The sequence below is a fragment of the Linepithema humile genome, chromosome 1 (assembly GCF_040581485.1).
Source record: "Linepithema humile isolate Giens D197 chromosome 1, Lhum_UNIL_v1.0, whole genome shotgun sequence".
Classification (NCBI taxonomy): domain Eukaryota; kingdom Metazoa; phylum Arthropoda; class Insecta; order Hymenoptera; family Formicidae; genus Linepithema; species Linepithema humile.
In genome coordinates this window covers 30,410,131-30,434,490 of record NC_090128.1, presented here as the reverse complement: position 1 = coordinate 30,434,490, position 24,360 = coordinate 30,410,131, and the positions used below count along the sequence as shown (strand labels likewise).

Below are 24,360 nucleotides of genomic sequence, written 5' to 3'. Positions count from 1 at the left end.
CGTTAACAAAGTATCATTAAACTCTTCGACAAACGTGAACAAAACATTCTCGAATGTAAACGGAGCGTTATCGAGCTCCTGAGGAAGTGTTAACAAAGGGTCATCGAGTCCCCGGCAGGTTCTTAGCAAATGTGAACGAAAAATAATGAAGCGTTATTGAAGCGTTATGAAAACGTTATTGAAAAGTAAAAAGGCTCATCTATATAAGATGCAAGACGCGGGTTGCAGATCGCAAGATTAGACGCAGTGACGTATTTTCGGTAGTTTACAGTCGCAGGCTTCAATACGCAGGACGCACAGAAGTTTTGAGGTTCCCAATTTGCTGCGTCTAATCTTGCGATTTGCGATCCGCGTCTGCTTCTTATACAGATGAGCCTTAAAAAATTAAAGTAAATAAATAATAATAAATAAAAATATTTTTATTTTTATTGTTTTATATTTTATTTTTTTTTTACAATATTTGTAAAATATTTTATTAATATATATATTTTAGTTAGAATTAGAGACCGGACCGGAACCGGAAAAAAAGTAAAAAAAATACTGCAAATAATATTTAACTGATAAAAAAAATAGTCAACTGCAGAAAACATTTTGTGTTTGTTTATTTACTACAAAACGATTACGGTTCTGAGTAATTCCGGTCCGAGTCTGATTATATTTAAGATATTTAAGATGTCTTGATGTGTGTTCATATATGATTATGTATCTGAAAAAAAAGAACGAGCAATTAATCAAAGAATAAAACTATAAATATTTTTAAAAAAGTACAAATCAAGTTTATTATGTTTAAATTATTATTACTTTCAATTGAATCGATATCTTTTTTTTGAAATTTGGCAAAGTTTGATTTTTTGTTCTTAAATACCAATGGCTTCTGTAAAACAGTTGAAGTTACAGATGTAACAGTTGAAACTATTGATGGATCTGCTACTGTTGTCTCCTTTTCTGTCCTAAATAAAGTAAACAAAAAAATTTTTTTACTTATATTTTTATGGAAATAAATAATTACACAATTTCTGGTCATTATTATGAAATAATTACCAAAAATTGTATTGCTTTTTTATTTATATTTTTAGTAAAATCTGAAATTTTAATTGACCTCTGCGATATATTTTTATATTTATATTTCTTCGAGTGTTTTGCACGAGAGGATGTACTTCTTCCTCCTCCAAGATCTAGCGCTCAATCTGAGAGATAAGCTGGCAGTAATTTGATCATTTGATCAATGTCACCTTCATAATTATCATTTTTCAATCGCTCTCTGAACAAGTCTATAAAATAAAAAACAAGAGATAAATAATAATAAGAAAAAGATAGTATTTCTTTCATAACAATTGAATATTTACTTTGAGCTAGCATCAGGAATCCAAGTGGAAATTTTTTTAATCCTTCTTTTCTAGGATAAATCCTCATTAATTTAGCATTTTCGCCGAAAACTCCAATAAGAAGGGCTGCAGCCCAGTCGCAATCATTTTTTGCTGCTTTTATAGCTGCGAAACCTGCATTTGTGCAATAGAAACCACTGCCAAGATGAACCTGATAAAATAAAATAATTAGTTGCAAAATGTTTTATAAAAAAAACTACTACAAAAAAATTAACTTACCTTATTTTCTATTTCTGAAGACATACTGCTGGTGCTGAGTCTATCTCCAAAGTTGCATATCTTTTCTGTAAAATTATAATCAATTTTATATTTATTTATTATAACAATTAGTGTTAAAACAATGCCTATGAATAAATTATGTACGATTAAGCTAAAAGCAATTTGTGAATATCTTAGAAAGATGGATTATTTTTCAGAAACTAACGTATCAATATTACCAAAAAAAAAAAAAAAATTGCTTGGATTTATGAACTTCTTATAATGGATGCATTTAGTATGACAACAGCTCATTGAAAGCATACTGAACAGCTGTTCGTGATTAGTATATGATTTTAGATTTTAGACTTTAAATTAATTACAAACAATTGTTCACTAAAAGTGCTCAATAAGAGCTTGCTAAATGTATTCTAATCTAGAATAAATAGAAATGCTCGTTTCTTCAGCAATGCTGAATATTTGTAATTGCTTTTTGCTTTTAACTAGAGGCTGGTTCCGATATTCACTGCAAGTCTACGTTACGTATACTATAGATTTTCAGTACTTGCAGTTGCTTGCAGTGAATATCGGAACGCAGCCTAAGTGTGCACATACTTCACAAATAGCAAGTTGAATAAACTGTAACACAACATTGAACAATAATGTGAAATATTTATGAAAAAAATTGAAAAATATTGTTGCGTCCCTGTATTTCGTCTCATTGAGAGCAGAAGATTCGTCTCCAGGGAGACGCTTATTTGTAAATAACGTTAGTCTGTCAGTCTTATAGAAAGAGTAGAAGATTCGTTTCTAAGGAGACGCTTGTTTGTAAACAACGTTTGTCAGTTTAGTTTCGGAGGAGCTGTCAAATTGTGCGGACGCGTATTGACAGTTCTCTTGTATTTATCGGTTTTGGTTGCAAAGATTGTAAATAAGTTCTATTAAAGTTCTCAATTCGTTAAGAAGTGTTCTTTATTTCGTGTGTGTGAGTCTTTCGAGTGAGTGAACATTATTCTCAAATTGATCGGCCGATCCATTACGTTCTACGGGAACGTAACATTTTGGGGGCTCGTCCGGGATCGGCGAACGACATGTCCACAGTCCATTCACCAAGGAGGACGCGTACTCAAGCTGCGGCGGTGTCAAATGAAACGGCAGTGGTTTCGGCTGAGTCGGAAATGCTGCGTACAATCCTGGAGGAGCTAGGACAACTCCGAGAGGAACGACGAGTTGAACAGGAGCAGATACGGACAGAACTGCATCGTTTGGAACAAGATATAGTCCAGCTAAGTCGTTTTAATAATAGCGAAATTAGGAATCAAGGAGAGAGTTCCGTGTCACAAAATAGCGAAATTAGGAATCAGGGAGAGAGTTCCGCGTCACGAAATAGCGAAATTAGGAATCAGAGAGAGAGTTCCGCGTCGCGAAATAGATTAAATATTGAAAATTCAGATTTAGGTTATAAATTAAAAGATAAATTAGAGGAAGTTCATAGAGAAACTCGTCAACGTTTGAATTTTCGTTCACTTCGTACTAAAGCTCGTTATGATCAGAAAGCTCGACAAATTAATTTTGAAGAAGGTCAAGATGTGTGGTTTTATAATCCTCGTAGAGTTAAAGGAAAAGCACCTAAATTACAAAGTCATTGGGAGGGTCCTTATAAAGTAATTAATAAACTTAGTAATGTTGTATTTAGAATTCAAAAATCTAACAGACACAGACAGAAAGTTGTCCATGCTGATAGATTAGCTCCTTTTTATAAAAGATAAATTCTGTATTGATAGTAATTGTTTTCTTTTTATTGAATAAGTTACTTGTTTTGATCGTTCTTATTTATTTATTTTAGAAAGAATGAAATGAAAATGGAAACTGAAGTGATTCTATAAGAAGTTGACGACGAATTTGACGAAGACTGTCTCGCTCACGGTTTTTGAGCCGTGGTTTTCCCGTGAGCCGCAGGGCAAATGCCGAGGCAGGGACTTGAGGAGTCTTTTAAGACGATGGGACCACGGTGAATACCCCCCTCTTGTCCGAAGCTTCACGAAGAACATACAAAGATTTTAAAAATCGATTAAGTCAGAGGAAATAAGTTGCCTGGTAACCTGTAGCAGCAGCTCAGGGTAGGGCAGAGAAGCTTATTAAAGACTTGGACATCGATGGATCAAGAAATTTAAACTCAAGCTAGAAGAGAGCTAGGAGTTTAATTGAAGATCAAAAAAATGAATTAGAATGTCGGGACGACAATCTGAAGACGAGGGGGATAGTGTTGCGTCCCTGTATTTCATCTCATTGAGAGCAGAAGATTCGTCTCCAGGGAGACGCTTATTTGTAAATAACGTTAGTCTGTGTTGTCATGTAAACGCCCCGCTATGCCGTTGAGCGGTGGCGCTGTATGGCGCTGTAGACGGTGAGCGCTTCACTGTTACACTGTCGGTCTTGTCTATCTTACTTCCGGTTTCTTCCCGTATATACAAATAAAAATTTCGTGCTATTTTTCTTCAAACAATTCTTTTTATTCGTACCAATCCTCAACAGGTTATGGGCCCAGGGAATTAGAAATTAGTGGAATTGTCGGTATTTTGTTGTGCAAAGTAATATTTCGGCAAAATTGCGGAATTACATGGTTAACCTATCGTATTGAGCTCGCGTGTGAAAAGGTTAGAATCGAAACAATGGGAAAAGAATTTGTTATCGAAAAACTCCGCGGCTCGGAAAACTACCATACGTGGCAGTTTGCAATGCAAAGTGTTCTTGAATTCGAGGAACTCGATGGCACGATTGCAGAAGCGAACACTGAAACCGACCCAACAAAAGTTAAAAAAGCGAGAGCTCGGATTATTGTTTCGGTGGAAGAATCACTTTACGTGCACATCCAAGGTCACACGACGGCGATTGGCGTCTGGACGGCGTTGAAACATCTGTTCGACGACAAAGGTCTCACACGGAAAATAACGCTGCTGAGGCATCTCATCACCGTGCGCCGCGATGAATGTAACTCAATGACGGAATACATATCGGAGATTTCATCAACGGCGAATAAATTGGTTGGCATCGGATTCGCGATCACTGACGAGTGGATCGGTGCGATTATGCTGGCTGGACTCGGTGAGGAGTATCGTCCGCTCATTCTCGGACTGGAAAGTAGCGGAGTGGCACTGACCACCGATAGTGTAAAGACCAAATTGCTCGATGTGGACAGAGGCCATCAAGGTGAGTCATCGTCAGCACTCCTAGGTCATCCGAAAGCTGGCGCAAGCGGCGGAAAGAAATCGGACAAAAAGAAATTCGGTTTTAAATGCTACAACTGTGGCAAGGTCGGTCACAAGCGGTCCGAATGCAAATCGAAACCGAAAGCTCAATCGGAGAACGCGAAGCTGACGAATGCATTCATGGTGAACGATCGAATGGTGGCCAGCACGAACTGGTACCTGGACAGCGGAGCGTCGAGACACATGACGCCGCACCGAAACATCCTGCAGAATTTTCGGCCAGGAAATTTCCCGGAAATTTTGACCGCCAACAACCAGAAGTTGAAGGTGCTTGGTAGCGGCATGGTGCTAGTGTCAATCGACGGTGTGAACATCCAAATGAAGGAGGTGCTCTACGTGCCGCAATTGGCGGCAAATTTGCTGTCAGTGGCGAAAATCACAGCAGCTGGAAACAAGGTACAGTTCGATGGAACAGACTGCCGGATTTACAACCCAAGAGGTCAGAAATTACTGCAAGCGCAAATGCGGAATGGTGTGTACGTGGTAGACAGCAATGCGATCGAGTGTCGTCTGGCGAGTGGCGACATGGTTGGTGCCGACGGAATGGAAAAAGATGCAATGGATTGGCACAGGAAGCTCGGACACCTGAATATCGGCGACATGATTCGGTTAAAGGGCCTGGTTGACGGCCTCGAGTTCGACGGAAATGGTGAAGACGTGAAGGAATGCATCACGTGCATGATGGGGAAACAATCTCGGGCCCCATTTCACTCGTCGAATACGGAAATTAAATCGACGGAAATTCTGGAGTTGGTGCACACGGATTTATGTGGGCCAATGGAAGTGACATCCAGTGGAGGAGCCAGGTACCTGTTGACATTCATCGACGATTTCTCCAGGAAGGTATTCGTCTATTTTCTAAAATCAAAAGCGGAGGTGAGTGACAACCTCAAGGCTTTCGTGAAGATGGTAGAAAGGCAGACAGATCGACGAGTTAAGCGCATTAGGTCCGACAACGGGACTGAGTTCGTAAACGGCGCCAACAAGGCATTTTTCAAAAATGCTGGAATCATCCACGAGACGTCATGCGCCTACACACCCCAACAAAATGGTGTAGCGGAACGCATGAACCGGACACTGGTGGAACGTGGAAGGTGCCTACTCATTGATGCGGAATTGGAAAAACGCTTTTGGGCTGAAGCGGTTAACATGGCAGCCTACGTCGTCAATCGATCGGTGAACCGTTCGCTTGGAAGAAAAGTTCCAGAGGAAGTATGGCGTGGAAAACGAATTGACGTGTCAAACTTGAAAATCTTCGGCACGCCAGTAATGGTACTCATCCCCGAAATCTACAGAAAAAAGCTCGATCCAAAGTCGAAGCAGTTGGTGTTCGTCGGATATTCGGAAACGCAGAAGGCAATGCGGTGCCTAGACGTCAAAAACGGAAAGGTTTTTGTGAGCCGTGACGTCAAGTTCCTGGAACCTCGGAAAGCAAAGGTAATAGTCAAACATTTTATTGAAGATGATGTCGACGTCATTCCAGAGAAGCCAGAAAAACAACCGAAAGGAGTTGGGGGCGCACGCCAGAGAGATCCCGAAGATGATCGAGGCAATGATGGTGGCGAAACCGCGGTCAACAACGCTGCAGATGGTCGGGCTACAGGCACGCCGGATAACAACATCGAAGGCAACGAACCCGAACTATCACCGGAAGAGGCATTGCGGAAATCGCGGCGAACCCGGAAGCCACCTGAACGACTCGGAGACTACGTTACCTACCGAGCGGAAGACATCGAGCGTTCTGGCGAACCTGAAACAGCGGAAGAGGCGCTGGCTGGACCGCACGCTGTTGAATGGAAACTAGCGATGGACGAAGAAATGCAAGCAATGGAAGCCAACGGAACGTGGACATTGGAGGAACTACCCGAGGGTAGGAAAGCAATCAAGACCAAATGGGTGTTCAAGAGAAAGCTCGCCGAGGATGGGTCTGTGTTGCGATACAAGGCTCGCCTGGTTGCCAAGGGGTGCTCTCAGAAGTATGGACTTGACTACGTCGAGACATTCTCTCCGGTAGTGCGTTACACATCGATTCGTCTCTTGATCGCACTGGCCGTAAAGTGGAATATGAAAATTGACCAGATGGATGCGGTGACTGCTTTCCTTCAAGGCGATTTAGATGAAGAAATCTTCATCGAGCAACCGCCTTTGTACAGCGATGGAAGTGGTCGCGTGTGCAAGCTAAAGAGGGCTATGTACGGCTTGAAGCAGAGTGGTCGTCAATGGAACATCGTTTTAGACAACGTTTTACGATCGTACGGGCTCGAGAAGTCGAAAATGGACCCGTGTGTGTACCACACAAAGAATACATCACTCATCGTGGCAATCTACGTTGATGACTTTCTAATTTTTTGGCGGGACAAGGAAGTGCTGAACCGCCTGAAGCTTGAGTTGGGGACTCACTTCAAAATGAAAGACTTGGGCCGAGCCCGAACGTGCGTTGGAATCAACATAACATACGTAGATAATGGAATAGCAATTGACCAATCGTCGTACATCAAGAACATGTTGATGCGGTTCGGAATGGAATTTGCGAACCCGTTGCCGACTCCCAGCGTTCCAAATGAAAAACTGTCAATCAACATGAAGAAGGAAGGGGAAGACACAAGTAACATTCCCTACCAAGAGGCTGTAGGATGTCTCTTGTATCTGGTTCAAGGAACGCGACCAGATATTGCATTTGCTGTTGGGAACGTGAGCAGGTTTAACACAAGCCACGGACAAGTTCACTGGACCGCCGTCAAGCGGATCTTCAGGTATTTGAAAGGAACAATTAATTATTCAATTCTTTTTATTCGTTCCGATGACCTGAAGCTCCATGGGTTTGCTGATGCTGACTGGGGTTCGGATGTGGACACCCGCCGGTCATGCACCGGATACGTTTTTATGCTGGGCACAGGCAGTATCTCATGGCTCAGCAAACGTCAACCAACGGTAGCTCTGTCCTCAACCGAGGCAGAATACATGGCCATGGCAACGGCCACGCAGGAAGCAGTCTGGCTGAAGCAGTTTCATGAGCAGTTCGAGGAAGCTGAGGCAATTCACCTCGAATGTGACAACCGGAGTGCCCTCGACATCGCGACTACGGACTGTTATCGGGCCAGAACCAAGCACATTGATACGCGACACCACTATGTACGCGAAAAGGCGATCGACGGAACTATTGAATTACTGCACGTTCCGACTGCCGAAAATGTAGCTGACTGTCTCACCAAAGAAGTGACGGGCCAGAAGCAGAAATTCTGCGCTCAACGTATGGGTCTGCAGAGTATCGTAAGCCAAAGAGTTGGTTTGGACCTTCAGTCCAACTGACCATCATCCTAACTTTTGGGCCATTTGGATGAGTCACTAAGGCTCATCAGGCCAGTGATATTAATGTACCTTAGCTTTATTTCCTTGAGTTCCTTTTTAGATTGTAGCTTACGATAAGTTGGGGTGTTGTCATGTAAACGCCCCGCTATGCCGTTGAGCGGTGGCGCTGTATGGCGCTGTAGACGGTGAGCGCTTCACTGTTACACTGTCGGTCTTGTCTATCTTACTTCCGGTTTCTTCCCGTATATACAAATAAAAATCTCGTGCTATTTTTCTTCAAACAATTCTTTTTATTCGTACCAATCCTCAACAGTCTGTCAGTCTTATAGAAAGAGTAGAAGATTCGTTTCTAAGGAGACGCTTGTTTGTAAACAACGTTTGTCAGTTTAGTTTCGGAGGAGCTGTCAAATTGTGCGGACGCGTATTGACAGTTCTCTTGTATTTATCGGTTTTGGTTGCAAAGATTGTAAATAAGTTCTATTAAAGTTCTCAATTCGTTAAGAAGTGTTCTTTATTTCGTGTGTGTGAGTCTTTCGAGTGAGTGAACATTATTCTCAAATTGATCGGCCGATCCATTACGTTCTACGGGAACGTAACAATATTAATAAAAAGTTAATATTTTTTAAAAACTATGAGTGAATGTAATTAAAAAGACAGATTTATTGACATGCATAGACATATCAAACAACTTGATGAACATGATTTGTTCGCAAAAAACTTTAAAATATTTAATAAGAAAACATTTTTTTAATGACAGCTATTATTAAAAGAAATATGTATTACATGCAAATGGTTTTAATTGTCGAAATATTTACGTACAATAATTATAAGTTTTCTCTTTCAAAGATATAGTGCAATTCAAATTTAAACTTAAATATACAAAAAATAATAAAAAAATAGAATATAATTATATTATTAATTTTATATTTAAGTTTAAATTTTTATCATCTTGTCTTTTTTTGAAAGAGTTGATTATTGTATTGTACACAAATATTTTAATAATTAAAATCATTGTTTATAAATGTCAAATACATTATTTATGAATGTAAGATAAAATTAATTGTTTCACTAACTCTACTCACCTAATAATAATTGAATTAAGTCGTAACATTCAGAATAATCTTGTGAATTATGTAACCATTCTGTAACATACAGAATATTATTCGAAGTGCTTGAATTAAACTTACTCAACATTTCCTCCATTCTACAAACAGCTTCACACGCTTGTGAAAGTGGTTCTTTTACAATTTCTATAATATTTTCTTCGATAATCTTGCTACTGTTTTCTATTCTTTCTTCTATTTTTTCTTCCATTTTCTGCACTTTTTCATTTAAAAGACTTTTCAATTCTTGAAGTGCAACAGACACATTACGATCAACTGATAATTTTTCTTGATATTGTGAATATTTCTTAGTAGTAGGTCCACTAGAATCTATTGTTATATTTTCAGAAAAATCTTTTTCATCAATATTTTTTTCGATATTATAATTACATAAAATTTTCTGATATTCTTCTGCTACTGCTTTTTTCTTCCCTTTTTTAGTGTCTGCATATGCATAAAATATATTTTAAAGAAAAGAAGTTATTAAATATGTTTAATTATATAATGTATTAAATGTCCATGCTTTAGTGGGTACATCTTAAACATTAAATGTTTATATTTCAAAAAGCGTCCTATGTCAAAATTTAAGAAATAGTTGAATCCTTTTTGTCAACTTTTCAGGTAGTACTAAATTTTCCCGTTATTTCTTTCTTATGTATATATATATATATATATATATATATATATATATATATATATAAAAGTTTACGCAAAGAATTCAATTATATATATTTGTTGACAGAAAAGATTTAACTATTCCTTACATTTTGACATAGGTTGCTTTTAGATTTCGAAATATATATATATATAGCTATAACAAGTGCTCACATCTCACGATGTCCAGATGATTAACTTACTTACTGCTTTTTCACGATAAGCTGTAATTGAAGAAAATGCGTTTTGCTGTCTCTCATCTTGGGAAGTGTTATCAGGTTCGTCTAGTATATCTGAAGGCCATGCAGGCCAACCAATTCTTTTATTGTCCTGATTTAATTCTGTGACACTTCCTATGAAATAAGAATATAATAACGAATTAATATATATCAGTTTATAAATGTTACAGAACATTTACTATTTTTTATAAAAATAATTTGTGTTAAGAATTATTTTGTAGATCATACCTGCTAACTTGCCAATATAGGCATAATATCTTTGTTCTTTTCCTTCTACATCATTCATTGCAGTTTTAACTGAATATAAAATATTGCTGTTGAAGTCTTTATAGTGCTTGGGAGAAAATTGATTGCCCTCTTGAGTTTTAATTTTACGTATCAAAATATCTTCCACATCACCATTGTAATATTTAACCTTGGCATACCACTTTTTATAATCCGTGGAAGCCATTATATTAAAACACAATAAAACACATGATGTTAAACAAAACGTATTATTATTTTGTATTTTCTTACAGAGAAAGTAATGTTTTCTGTAATATTTAAATGATTGACACAAATCAATTTAATTTTCTTGATAGGTTATCACTTTGTTGGCGCGTTTTGGCACTTGGCACGTCTTGCACTTGCACGTGTTAACACGTAAGCCACGTAAGCAACGTTTTTCATTGTTAGGTTAGGTTAGGTTAGTCTCTTTTGCGCATGCCATGCGGTATCAATAGAAATGATGGGACGATTAGACGCCAGTCTTTATAAATTATAAAAGGGGTGTTTTATATTTTTTCTTGGTCCACCCCCCTTTACAAATTATTTAAAACATATATATATATATATATACATATATCATAAAGCATGAAGTACAAGCAGTATCTTTTCAAAGATGTTCCTATTCCTCGTAGTACTGCATATCGACAGAAAAATCGGACTACCAAGACTGTTGTGCAGGTTAAGTATAATATTTCAAGTAATTTGAAGTATATATATTTCTTTAAAAAAGAATTTGTTTTGATATATTTTTTTCACATAAAAAAGTTTTTACAAAAGCAATAAACTAATAATATTTTTTTCCACTTAAACTGATAAGTCAGTCATTCTACCAAAACTCTAAGTTTTGTAAAAACTTTTTTGTAAAAAAAGAATATTAATTATTATCTGTTTCTTTTATTTCAGGAACATATAGAACATGATGATGAAATTATGTCAAGTGAAAATAATGATAAAATTATGTTAAGTGAAAATGATATTATGTCAAGTGAAGATGTCATTATTTTTAGTGAACATGATGATGATATGTTAAATGAAAATGATACTTGCCTTAACAGCATCCACAGTTCTGAAGAAATTCTTGTGAATGTGATGGATAAGGTAATAATGTAATATATAAAAACAGATTACTTTTGATCAAATTTCTGTAAGAATGACAAAAACATCTTTAGCACCTCTAGGCCATTGACTTTTTTTAATTAACGTATCGTCAGCTTCAATCCAAGTGTTAGACATTTCTTCTCTATAAACATTACATACCTGCCGATTTTACCAATGTGCACAAAGTACACTTTCTGTCCACTAACTACAGAATACTAACAAGGGAACGTTCACAAGTGTCCCCTCCCCCGATTTGATTCTCCTTGAAATATGTTGTAAAACATACAATTTGAGGAGACACGTATTTTTTTATAGCGGCCCTAACTCAAATTTAAGGGATCAAACACTCCTTTGAAAAAAAACGGTTTTTTTCTTTGTGTGTAACTATCGCCAAAACCGTAGGAGATAAAAAAATATTTCAAATAGAAGTTGTATGGCTTGTAATGGACTTTATAACTGTGTAGTTAAATTTTCAAAAAATGAAATTTTTTTTAATTTACCCCCACCCCTTGTTATTATTTTTTCAAATTTCAAAATTTTTGTAATGACAAAAGTTGTAGCATTTTTTACGCTGAATTCAACCATATATGATTTTATTATGTTTCGAAATCACATCTTTCAAAAATGAGTCATCAGTATCACATTATATGCGTCGCGCTGCATGACTGTTTATACCGCACTTGTGTTGTGCATAGTCGCAAAATAAATATAAAAATGACATGTTATTATATATTTGAGAAAGAAAAGTTAACTAAAATTGTTGCTAAAGCATCTCTTTCACATTATACTCTTATAAATAATCGCTGCATTTCGTGCGCAGCGCGTTGTTATATGCAAGTTAGCTATCAGCGCATATTACACTTTGAAGTTTTGCTTGCAGTGACCACGGGAAAATAATTTATGAAACGAAAACAGTGAATGAATCCAATCTATTCAACATATATCTACCCTAACTCTACCTTCTTGGCCCGACTTGACTGAGAATGAAATAAAATATAAAATTCTGTACAGTTTACTCTTTTTCAATAATTTTAATATACTGTGATTCTACATGCTATTACATTCCACTAAATTACTACGATTTTTTTAAACTATGGTATATAAAATGTATATTATAAGTATAATTATAATATATATAAATAAGCTTATATATATATATAAAAGCTTATTTATTGTATCAATATATTATAATTATACTTATATTATACATTTTATATTTCAAGATTTTATATACCATAGTTTAAAAAAATCGTAATAATTTAATAGAATGTAATAGTATGTAGAATATATCGCAGTATATTAAAATTATTGAAAAAGAGTATGTACAGAATTTTATTCATTGTCAGTCAAGTCGGGCCAAGAAAATAGAGTCAGGGTGGATATATGTTGAATAGATTGATTCATTCACTGTTTTCGTTTCATAAATTATTTTCCCGTGGTCACTGCAAGCAAAACTTCAAAGTGTAATATGCGCTGATAGCTAACTTGTATATGACAACGCGCTGCATACGAAATGCAGCGATTATCTATAAGAGTGTAATGTGGAAGGGATGCTTTAGCAACAATTTTAGTTAACTTTTCTTCCTTAAATATGTGATAACATGTCATTTTTATATTTATTTAACGACTATTGCGCAACACAAGTGCGGTATAAACAATGCGTCATGCAGCGCGACGCATATAATATGATACTGATGACTTATTTTTGAAAGATGCGATTTCGGAACATAATAAAATCATATATGGTTAAAATCAGCGTAAAAAATGCTACAACTTTTGTCATTACAAAAATTTTGAAATTCGAAAAAATAATACCAAGGGGTAAGAGTAAATTAAAAAAAAATTACATTTTTTGAAAATTCAACTACACAGTTATAAAGCCCATTACAAGCCATACAACTTCTACTTGAAACATTTTTTTATATCTCCTACGGTTTTGGCGATAGTTACACACAAAGAAAAAACTCGTTTTTTTTCAAAAGGGTGTTTCACCCTTTAAATTTGAGTTAGGGCCGCTATAAAAAAATACGTGTCTTCTCAAATTGTATGTTTTACAACATATTTCAAGGAGAATCAAATCGGGAGGGGACACTTCCCAGCTAGCAAGCTCACGTGATAATAACGTGATTATGAAGTGATTTTGATGACAATGACGTCAAGTGACATAATTGGTACGTTATTTTGACGTCACCTACAGTACCAAAAGTTGACGTCGTCGATATGACGTCATCTAGATGTTACATTGACGACATATATATGACTAAATTATTATTATAATATGATGTCAATATAACATTTAAATGACGTCCTATGAACGATCTTATTATTGTGTTAAATCTTTATATATTATTTATTGTTTTTTAAAATAATATAATATATTTAATGTAAGTACACTATTTATAGGTAAGTATATAAAAGTATCTACCTATAATTGATAAATTGTTGCTCTTTTATATAATTAATTTGTTTATGATTATATGTATATAATGACATATATAATAATTAAATAATGATATATGACTGCAGTTTATTGTAATAATCTAAAGTTTTTATTATTATTATTATTATTAGACACTGAATAATTTTTATTATTATTGTAGTTATATATAAATTTTTATTTTAATAAAATTTTTAAGTTTGAATCGCAATCTACAGCATTTCGTTTCTTAACATAATAAAATCATTTTTTTACATTTTTTTATTTTTTATTTAAAAAATTAATGAAATAACTATATTATTTACGTCGATATATTATATATATATATATATGTATAATTCGATTTTTTCGGCATGTTTAATCTATTACCTCTTAGGAAAATTTTGTGTTTTTTAATATTATAATACTTATTATTATATGTATATATTACTACTTGTGTGTCATAATGCAAAGTCGTTACCGTGTACCGTGTGCGCACGCGGAAGCGTGATGTAGGCGATTTTCGTTTGTCTGCGCACCTCTCCTATATCAGCGGTTTCGATCAGCGAGTTTGCATCACTGCACGATCACTATACGATATAATAAGGTGAGGTCAGACTCAAACACGCGTGCATGTGGCAGTTAATTTGATTTCCATTTTAATAGTGAGTATAAACATATTGTACAGTGTGTTGCTTGAACTATTGTGCTTTATCTTCGACTGATTTCATGTAAGTAATGCGCCATTTTTGCGCCCACCGGCAAGAAATTTGAGAATAAAGAAACAAATAAAATATTAATTTTGATTATAATTGTTTCAATAGATTAGTTTGCAATTATTTGCAACAAGTCCATAATTATTATAATGGCTTTAATCGGCGTAGAATTTTTATCAGACGAAGAAGGTGGAGGTGGTCTTGGCATTGTGCACAAATCATGGTTAACACCGCTTAAAAAAGAATCATTTTGGCCACGACACATTAAGCAGCAGCATTTATTTGACAAGTGTTTGAAAAAGGGTGAGCAACCAGGTGACCAGTGGCAACTGTATAAAATCAAAAGAGTATTTTTTGAAACAGGTTAGTACGCTTTTATACCTAATTATTATTTTTTTTGTTCATATAACCTTACTTCCCAGACAGTATAGCATCCAAAAGATGTTCAGAGAGTATCGCGAGAACATTTTTGGGACGACAGGACATCTCTTTGGATATTCTTTTGAATCTGAACATGTGTGCTGTCTTGTTTAAATACTTTCATATACAACATACCTATAGACTATCAACTGTGCTATTTCAAACAACTTAAAAATTTAATATAGTTGATTGATATATATTCTAATATATTTTTAATTTGTAATTATAAATGAGATTTAACATAAACACTAATCATCTATTTATTATTTTTATTGTTTGAAATATATAGACATCTATTAGATGTGTACTAGTATGTAGCTAAAATATATACGTTGGCTGTATATGCAGAATGTAAAATTACATCTACTCTATTCATATATTTACACATATATATATTGCACATATATAATATTTATCACGAAAATTACTGCAAGTTAGTTGATTATTTGTCTAAATATGTACATACATGGCATTTATATTTTATATTAATTAGCTGGCCTTTGTATGTAGAATGTAGCGATAACTTATCTTAAATTTTATGTATACATAGAGATTATATACATTAATTTGTAAATATTTATATACTAGCTGTATTAAGTCGGCATATTATTAACTATCTATCTATCCATTGCTTTAACATTGATTTTTAGTGCATGTATTTTTTTTAGATGACTTAATTAAGGCCAATACCAAAATTAGAAAATTGCAGCTTACGTCTGACATAGGCAGTGAAATAGAAGAAAATCAAGTAACTTTAAAACGAAAAAGAAAATGTCCGAAACGACTTCAAAGTAGTAGTGAAGAGGAAGAGGAAAATAATAATTATTTAAAAACGAAGAAGTCGTCAGCAATTCTTGCACATCCTCCGCCTGTGCAACCTCTGGTACAACAAGAGATTTTTATGTCTGGTAGGTTTACTAATATGTACTAAATTTATTAATACTCATAATTAATATCCACATGTATAAATGTTATTAATACCCACAATTTTTTATGTTTTATGTTTACCTAGATAGTGGAGAATTCTTGGAGCGTAATCTTTTTGAAGAAGCGGAGAACAACTGTAATGATAGTAGAGGTTTGAATTTTTTGTAATAATGCCTTCTTTAGTGTAATTAATAGTTTTATTTTGCCTTATTTTATTTTTTCTAGTAACAAAAGTAAAAAGCACACCTACTCCTCGAAGATTACTGTCTGAGCTTAATTACCGTGGCAACTGTGATAATAGTGGGTTTAAATTTCTCATACACTTACCATATGTTTAATAACTATAGGAAACTCATCTAATTTTGTTCTCTCTCTCTCTCTCTCTCTCTCTCTCTCTCTCTCTGCGCGCGTATGTGTCCATCCGTCACAGTCTTTTTGTTCTGCTATTATATACCTCCGTAATTTGATTTAAAAATCTGAAAAAATTTATCAAAATAGCTCATTTAGTAAGTACTTTCGACTAAAATTATCTCGAAATTGCAATATTACATTTATATAACATATGTAACCATTGCGTTTAGCTAGAAATTTTACGAAAAATTGCTTTTAATTACTTTCACACACACACTCTCTCACACACACACACACACACACACACACACACACACACACTAGAAAAAAATTATAATATTTTTAATTAATTTACGCAACCCTAAGCACGTGAACTGAGCTTACACTCTCTCTAAAAAAAACATTTTTTTACATTTACAAAATTTTTTTTATAGGAATAAGAATACCTTCAACTCCAAGACAATCTAGGTCTTACTATCATGACAATTCTTGTTTTGAAACTGAAGACGTGTTGACTAATGGTACGTGTTTTCTTCTGTTTAAGTAAAGTAGTGTCTGTTTTTTACGATTAATTACAATTACATTTTTTACGATTTTTACAGAAACTACAAATATCAACAACAAAATTATATTAAAATTAATCACATACGTCAAACGACAAAATGACCAAATTTTAAAACAAGGTGAAGAAATTATCAAATCTTTAAAAAATAAACAAGGACTGCTTGAATCTGCTATCTATGAGCTCCCAGAATTGCCTGTTAGTCTACCGATTAAAAGTTTGGAAGATGTTATTAGAATTGAAGAACATCTAATAGACGATGCCAATCTTTCTACTCTAGTAATTATTTTTATAATTATTTCCAGAATATTGTTTTGTTCTATTACTAAAACATTTTTTTACAGAGCTTATATTTATCTACTCTGGGAGGACACAACCTAACGACCAAAATCAATACCATTCTTCGCAAAATTTTCTCGAACGAAGTCGCCATAAAATATAGTTTTTTTGGTACAAGAAATGGGAAGAAATCATTTTCTGCATTACGGTTACATAGATTGATAATACGTAAGTTTCTCATTTGTTTTTATTTATATTTATTAGGACTAAAGTAAAATTTATTAAAACTAATAGTAAAACGGAATCTATAAGAAGACTTTAAGAAAAGAATTGAATTGATTGATTGTTTTACTGACAAATCTCAGCAATAATATAAAAATAATTATAAGAAAATTTTTAAATTATTATTATTAGGAATATTTATTACAACAGTTCACCTTATTGCAAAATTTTTACTTATATGTATAATTTTAAATTAATTATATAATGGCGACGATGGTGTTTACAAAGTGATAATTTTTAGGTGCAGTGCAATTTTCGTCACCAAACACTCCTGAAAGTAACATCAACGACAACATCAAGATATGGTTAAAACATTCTCCCCAACGTTTGTCTCTAGAAAGAAAGAGAAATGCTAGATAAAAATTTAATAGCATTCTAAAGGTTTGATTTTTTAAAATTTATTTTAATTTTATTGTTTTGTTATTATATTGAGATACCAAAATGTCTAAACGTAAAGTTTTTATTAGTAAAAGACAACTGTACCGAAGAGTTGCAAATGATATTAATAAAATTGTTAGGTCTAAGGCTACTAAAACTAAAGTAAAACTACCTTTAATTGATCAATCTATACGAGTAACAAATGAACAAATTAGTGCTGGAACTTCTCATACATTTTCAAGTGATGACGGTTTATCAGATATTATTAGTAATACAAACAAAAGTAGTAACAATTTTTCTGATTTGGATAATTCTGATTTTGATTTTGTCAATTTTAAATGTGCTGATTTTGAACAAGAAATGGATAATAATTTTTCAACATTTGAAAAATCTTCTACCAATTCTTTGCGGGATTCTTTAAGAAAATAGACTGTATCAAACGTGAATATTCCACATGTGGCCATTATTTCATTGCTGCAAATTTTAGTACCTTTTCATCCTGAGTTGCCTCTTGATGTGAGAACTCTGCTAAAAACTCCTTCAAAAATCAATGTGAAAATGATGGAAACAGGAGAATTTGTGTATATGGGACTTCAAAGTGCCATTGAACAACATTTAACGCGTAATCTAAAATTTTCGGATGCAGTTATTAATTTAACTTTTAATGTTGATGGGTTGCCATTATTTAAGAGTGCCAATACCCAGTTGTGGCCAATTTTAGGGCTTATTCAAAATTCAGACAATAAAACTCCTTTTCCTATTGGTGTTTTTTGTGGAACATCAAAGCCGAAGCCATTAGCTAGTTTTTTAAAGGAGTTTATAGAAGAGCTTTCTTTACTGCTTAAAAACGGTTTTGATTTCAATAATATTCATTACAGAGTTACAGTTCATTCTTTTGTATGTGATGCTCCTGCACGTTCATACCTAAAATGCATTAAATCACACGGGGGTTACTCCTCGTGTGAAAAATGTATTGTATCGGGGAACTATTTTAATGGAAGAGTGATATTTCGAAATGTTAACGCCGATCTTAGAAATGATGATACCTTTAAATCAAAACAAGATGAGGATCACCATGTAGGTGACTCTCCTTTACTTCAGCTTAACATTGGACTTGTGACTTCTTTCCCAATCGATTATATGCACAATGTCTGCTTAGGTGTGACTCGTAAGCTTTTGCAATGTTGGATTAATGGAAATTTGAAAGTTAGATTGTCTGCGAATGTGGTACAAACTCTTTCTGATAATATGACCGCTTTGAGTAATTTCATTCCTAAAGAAATAAATAGAAAACCAAGACCTTTAAGAGAACTAGCTCGGTTTAAAGCTACAGAATTTCGGATTTTTCTTTTATATTTGGGACCAGTTCTGTTGTGCAATGTTGTTGATAAAGCTGTGTACAAACATTTTTTATTATTACATACAGCCATTGTAATTTTATGTTCAAAGCGACATATATCGGTATTGGGTTGTAAGATAGCTTCGCAACTTTTAAGAATATTTGTTGAACACAGTGAACATCTGTATGGTTTGGAATTTTTAATTTATAATGTTCATTGCTTAATTCATTTACCAGCAGATGTCGCAGTGTATGGACCCTTGGATAATTTCGCAGCTTTTCCTTTTGAAAATTGTTTAGGAAAGCTGAAGCGTCTTATTAAGTCTGCAAAACAACCATTAACCCAGCTTTGTAAAAGGTTACATGAAGCGAATTTTGTTTCAAATATAAATGAAAACTTACCTGCAAGTCATTTGTTTGAGCATTGTCACGGACCGACAATCCCATTAATATCATTTTGCAAACAATACAAAAAAATTAATTTTAATAATTATATATTGTCAATTTATAGTTTCTCTCAGGCTGATTGCTATTGTATAATTAATAGTAAAGTTATACAGATACATAACTTTGTAACACACAAAGATGGCACTACTTCAATTATTGGTAAAAAATTTTGTTCATATAGTTCGCTGTATACTTATCCTTTTAATTCAGATAACTTGAATATTTTTAAAATTGATGATATATCTGGTGATTTAGAACTTTGGCCAATAACAAATGTGCATTGCAAAACTTTTGTTTTTCCATATAATAATTGTTATCTTTCATTTCCTATTTTACATACATTATAGATAGTTTGTTATAAGCATATGTTACATTATTGTAAACTTTTGTAGCAGCATTTTCGATAAACTTTGTTTCATTACAGCATTAAAAAACATTATTAGTTCGGACATTTGTAATTTTATTGTTTTTAAATACATTGATACAATTGTTCTTTATTTAATGTATTTTATTTTCCTTTTAAATTTACAATAACATCTCTAATGCGTCATGTAGAGATCTTTTGTTGATACTTTTTTAGTTATATTCACGTCTACCTGACGTAATAAAATGACGTCAATAAGATGTGACATAATCACGTGATATGTACGTTAGAATCACGTTACTTTTATGTCATAATTGACGTAATTGCGAATCAAAAAGTCACGTCATTATCACGTGAGCTTGCTAGCTGAGTTGTGAACGTTCCTTTTAAGAGTGTGTCAGCATGTGTGTTGCTACACTTCTGCACTTCAAGACGAGAAAAATTTTTTTTATAAAGAATACTATTATTTTGATATACACTATCTCTATTCGTCTCCACAACACGTTACATATACATTTTACGACCGATATTAATTATATCAATGTGATTAGTATCATCAAAGCTGCGAGCTGACAGGTCTGAGCGCCGCCATGTTGAAAAAGGACAGACATCTTTTAGAAAAAGAAAGGAAAGAAAAAAGACGCTCTTATGCGGGAATCGACATTTCACGGGATGTAGAAAAGGACAACCATGTCGCATTTTGATGCTTCTAGTTGACAAAGGAAAAACTTATATATTAGAGAAGGATGACGAACAGACGACGACGACGACGACGACCAAGACTTACATAAATTTCGGCATATTTCGACTTTGGCAAACTTTGGCAATTAATATATTTTTTTAGAAAGCATGTACAAAAAAAGTAAAGATACTTTTATTATGTAAATCGCATGTGCTCTATCGATTGAGCCTATTATAAATTCGATCGGTCCACGCATTATTGAGATATGAAAATCTCGACTCCTATCAGCTCATGTGCTCGCGTAAAGATACACGGTCGGTCTTGCGCTGCGCGTGAACTTGACGCGAGACACTACCGTGTCTCTTGATATGCAAAATAATATTTTGAATGTATTAATGCACACGTATATTAAAGTACTATTGTGTACAAATTTATAATAACATAAATAAATAAAACAAGATTATTAATATTACAAATTACTTTTTTAATTATTTATTATTAAATAAGTAAAACTTAAATTTCTTAAAAAAATAATAACTTGTATAATTAATTATCAATCTTATTATTATAATTGTACATTTATACAGCTTTTACTGCATTAGTGCATTTAACCAAATTAACTGTAACATTTCTAGAAGAGAAATAAAAATTTTTTTGCTTATAACATTTATTTTTTATATTTCACAATTGATATTAATTTTATATGAAAATATTTATGCCTCTCTGTAATTTTTCAGGAATCTGAATTATGTTCTTCAACAAATAATCATTCTGGAGGAGAGGAAGAATCTGAAGCATCTTTCTGTCAACAATTTTGTCGCATTAATAAAGAACAAAATTTTTGGGAAGAAAAATCACATCAGAAACGTACCATTTGTCCGTGTACAAAATCAACTGCAGAAGACGTTATGCTTATGTGTTTGACTCTAGGATTAAGATATAATTTATCGTGGCTAGCACAAGTAGACATTTTAAAAATGATAAATACAATGTATGGATATGAAACAATTCCAAGCTCCAAGTACATGTATTTTAATCATATAGATCGATCAGGTGACATTTTCAAATATCACATTTTTTGTCCAGAATGTGAAAAATATTATGGAAATAAGAATAACTTAACAGAATCTATCGATTGCAACTGTGGAAATGTTATCAGTGTTAACTCCTCAAATTATTTTTTATCCATAGATTTAGAATCTCAATTCAAGAGACTTCTTAAAAATACAACAATTGTTGATTCCCTTCTAACTTATAGATTTAATCGTTCAAAAATTAACGATATTGCTTTAGAAGATATCTATGATGGAGCAGAATATAGAAAACACTTTGATAATGGAAATATTCTTTCACATCTTTATAATTTCTCGTACTCGTTTAATACTGATGGTATTCCTATGGGTAAATCTTGTGGCAAAATAATATGGCCCATTTATATTACGATAAATGAACTGCCGCCAAAAGAAAGGAGTTAACACATCTTACTTGCTGGATTGTATGTTGGTAAAAATGATCCAAACCAAAATGTCTTTTTACAACCTTTTATTGAACAAGCTAATAAATTATCTCTTTATGGCTTTCATTGGAATCACAATGGAAAAGATGTAATAAGCAAAGTGATTCCTTTGTGCGCTATAGTTGATTTGGTAGCTCGATTTAAAATGTTAAATATGTCTGGGATCAATTCTTATTATGCATGTACATTTTGTTATCAAAAAGCTGAACGTACAGTGAAAGGGCAGAGATTCCCTTTATGTACATATAGAGCACCTGATCGAACAACAGAGTCTACTATAAAAGATATCGAGAAAGTATATGAAAAACGAAACGAACGTAATGATAGGAAACGATATGTGAAAGGCGTAAAGGGGCCAACAGTATTATTACAATTACATTTCTTTGATTTGATAACTGGATTTGTGCCCGATTATATGCATTGTATTCTTTTGGGTGTGATTCGATTACTTTTACTTTATACTTACAGAATTACTTTTTGACTCTTCTCGTAAAAATTTTTGGAAAAACATGGAAAATGATGAAATAGCTATGAAGCATTTAATATCTGCCATTGATGAACGTTTCACTAACATATGTGCTTTGACTTCTATCACCCGATCTGTTCGTTCTCTTTCACAAATAAATATTTGGAAAGCGTCTGAATGGAGATCTTGGCTAATATTTTATTGTATACCGTGCTTGAAAGGTTTTTAAAAAAAAAATATTTGAAGCATCTTGCTATGTTATCAAAATCTACAAATATACTTTTGCAAAAGTCTGTTACAAAACAAAATGTGCTAAAGGCACACGAATTATTTTTGACTTATGTTTTCTTATTTAACAAGTATTTTGGTGTTACATCAATGGTATTAAATGTACATCTTTTAACTCACATTGCACAAAATGTTTTAAATTGGGGTCCTCTTTGGACTCATAATGCTTTTGTATATGAAGGACAGAATCGTCATCTGCTGCAATTGTTACAAAGTCCACGTTATGTTGTAAAGCAAATAGCTCGCAAGTTTTTGATATTTAGTGATTTACCAATTTTGTGCAATGAGTTAGTATCAACAAAATCAATAATAAAATTTTGTGAAAATATTATTCAAACTAAATTGCAACATTTTATAAGATGCGAAGGAGTAGTTCTTTTAGGTAAAAAAGAAATATGTACATTTTCATCTGAGGAATATATATATGCGTTAAAGAATACAATTTTAATTTAGAAAATTGTACATTGTTTAAAAAAATGTTATATAATGGTGTAAGATTTTGTTCTGAAGTTTATGCAGCTAATAAGAAACATAATGACTCATATATTTTGACTTGTTATGAAATGATTGCCGTTATAAAAAAAATTATATATGTATCCGATTCAAAAGTATTAATTTTAGTGCAAGAGGTTGTGGTGCAAAAGGAACCTTTGTTGTTTGATCAAGATTTTAAATATACTCAAGTTAAACGATTCACAGGTTATGGTAAATTTTTTTGTATTGAACCTGTTGAAATAGATGCTCAATGCGTATTTATAGATCTTATAAACGATAAATATCTATGTAAAATGCCATTTGGTTGTTATGGTGATTAATGATGACGCATTTCATTTTATTGTCACATAATATTAAGTAGCATTTCATGTCTATATATTTAAATATGTATATCTTAATGTAATAATAAATTGAAAAAAATATTACTCTAAATCTTGATTACTTTAACCCAATAAAAGTTCTATAAACATTTTCTTGAATCCATTTTTTAATAGTAGCAATGCATAGTTTTCAATAAAAACGGGTTAAAATAAAGAAATTACAAAAATATTCTTCCAACATAATATCGTACATGAGAACTAATAATTAAAGAAGAAATAAAATTGTTTCCTTTTTTCTAAAGTTTTTAAACTTTCACTTTTATAATTTTGTTATTAATTTAAATAAATCTTTTAAATAATACATTATATGATAAATTTTGCTCTTAATTATCTGAAATACTTCCGGTTTTTTTTTTATTTTTATAAATTAAAGCAATTAGTAAAGTTCCTAAAGCTTCAAATTAAAAAAAAAAAAAACGTAAAAAAACGCTTAACACACAATTTAAAAAAATATTAATTAAAAACATAAATGAAAAATTTCATCTCAGAAATGTATACAAAGCGTATCGGAATGCTCTGTATATTCTTTGAGA

General features: G+C 33.2%; 3 protein-coding genes across 10 annotated transcripts in view; 1 reads left to right on the top strand and 2 right to left on the bottom strand.

Annotated features, from left to right (window-relative positions):
* The window catches only part of LOC136997154 (putative uncharacterized protein DDB_G0282133), a 114,907-nt gene that overhangs the window by 63,808 nt on the left and 26,739 nt on the right, over positions 1–24,360 (bottom strand). The gene's annotated exons all lie outside the window — the stretch shown is intronic.
* Positions 586–10,810, bottom strand: LOC105672269 (uncharacterized). 5 transcript variants are annotated; one of them, XR_010890281.1, is made up of 7 exons: positions 10,383–10,810; positions 10,119–10,268; positions 9,241–9,300; positions 1,605–1,669; positions 1,100–1,536; positions 866–950; positions 586–706 (listed from the first exon to the last, which is right to left on the bottom strand). XR_010890281.1 is itself a non-coding variant. In XM_067355460.1 (6 exons), exons 1-6 carry the CDS (start codon positions 10,603–10,605, stop codon positions 1,183–1,185), a joined length of 777 nt encoding a protein of 258 aa, XP_067211561.1. In that variant the 5' UTR covers positions 10,606–10,810; the 3' UTR covers positions 586–1,182. The 5 variants fall into 5 exon arrangements, 2 of the variants coding, with proteins under 2 accessions (XP_067211561.1, XP_067210613.1); XR_010890213.1 differs by having other exon boundaries at positions 802–1,536; XR_010890179.1 differs by having other exon boundaries at positions 586–950.
* Positions 10,961–22,846, top strand: LOC136997157 (uncharacterized). Of its 3 annotated transcripts, none has more exons than XM_067347588.1 (9): positions 13,477–15,014; positions 15,740–15,979; positions 16,084–16,149; positions 16,224–16,298; positions 16,784–16,870; positions 16,952–17,190; positions 17,256–17,418; positions 17,714–17,853; positions 21,420–22,846. In XM_067347588.1, exons 1-8 carry the CDS (start codon positions 14,801–14,803, stop codon positions 17,830–17,832), a joined length of 1,203 nt encoding a protein of 400 aa, XP_067203689.1. In that variant the 5' UTR covers positions 13,477–14,800; the 3' UTR covers positions 17,833–17,853; positions 21,420–22,846. The 3 variants fall into 3 exon arrangements, with proteins under 3 accessions (XP_067203690.1, XP_067203689.1, XP_067203688.1); XM_067347587.1 differs by lacking the exon at positions 21,420–22,846 and having other exon boundaries at positions 13,477–14,666; positions 14,760–15,014; positions 17,714–18,989; XM_067347589.1 differs by lacking the exons at positions 13,477–15,014; positions 15,740–15,979; positions 16,084–16,149; ... (3 more) ...; positions 17,256–17,418; positions 17,714–17,853 and adding exons at positions 10,961–11,099; positions 11,325–11,519.

Coding starts and splice junctions, on each gene's coding strand:
- LOC136997157 (XM_067347588.1), top strand. CDS start 14,801: ATGGCTTTAATCGGCGTAGAATTTTTATCAGACGAAGAAGGTGGAGGT. Junction 16,150..16,223: donor CAACTGTAATGATAGTAGAG/GTTTGAATTTTT, acceptor TATTTTTTCTAG/TAACAAAAGTAAAAAGCACA. Junction 17,419..17,713: donor GTTACATAGATTGATAATAC/GTAAGTTTCTCA, acceptor GATAATTTTTAG/GTGCAGTGCAATTTTCGTCA.
- LOC105672269 (XM_067354512.1), bottom strand. CDS start 10,605: ATGGCTTCCACGGATTATAAAAAGTGGTATGCCAAGGTTAAATATTAC. Junction 10,269..10,382: donor CTATATTGGCAAGTTAGCAG/GTATGATCTACA, acceptor CTTATTTCATAG/GAAGTGTCACAGAATTAAAT. Junction 1,537..1,604: donor CTTCAGAAATAGAAAATAAG/GTAAGTTAATTT, acceptor TTATTTTATCAG/GTTCATCTTGGCAGTGGTTT.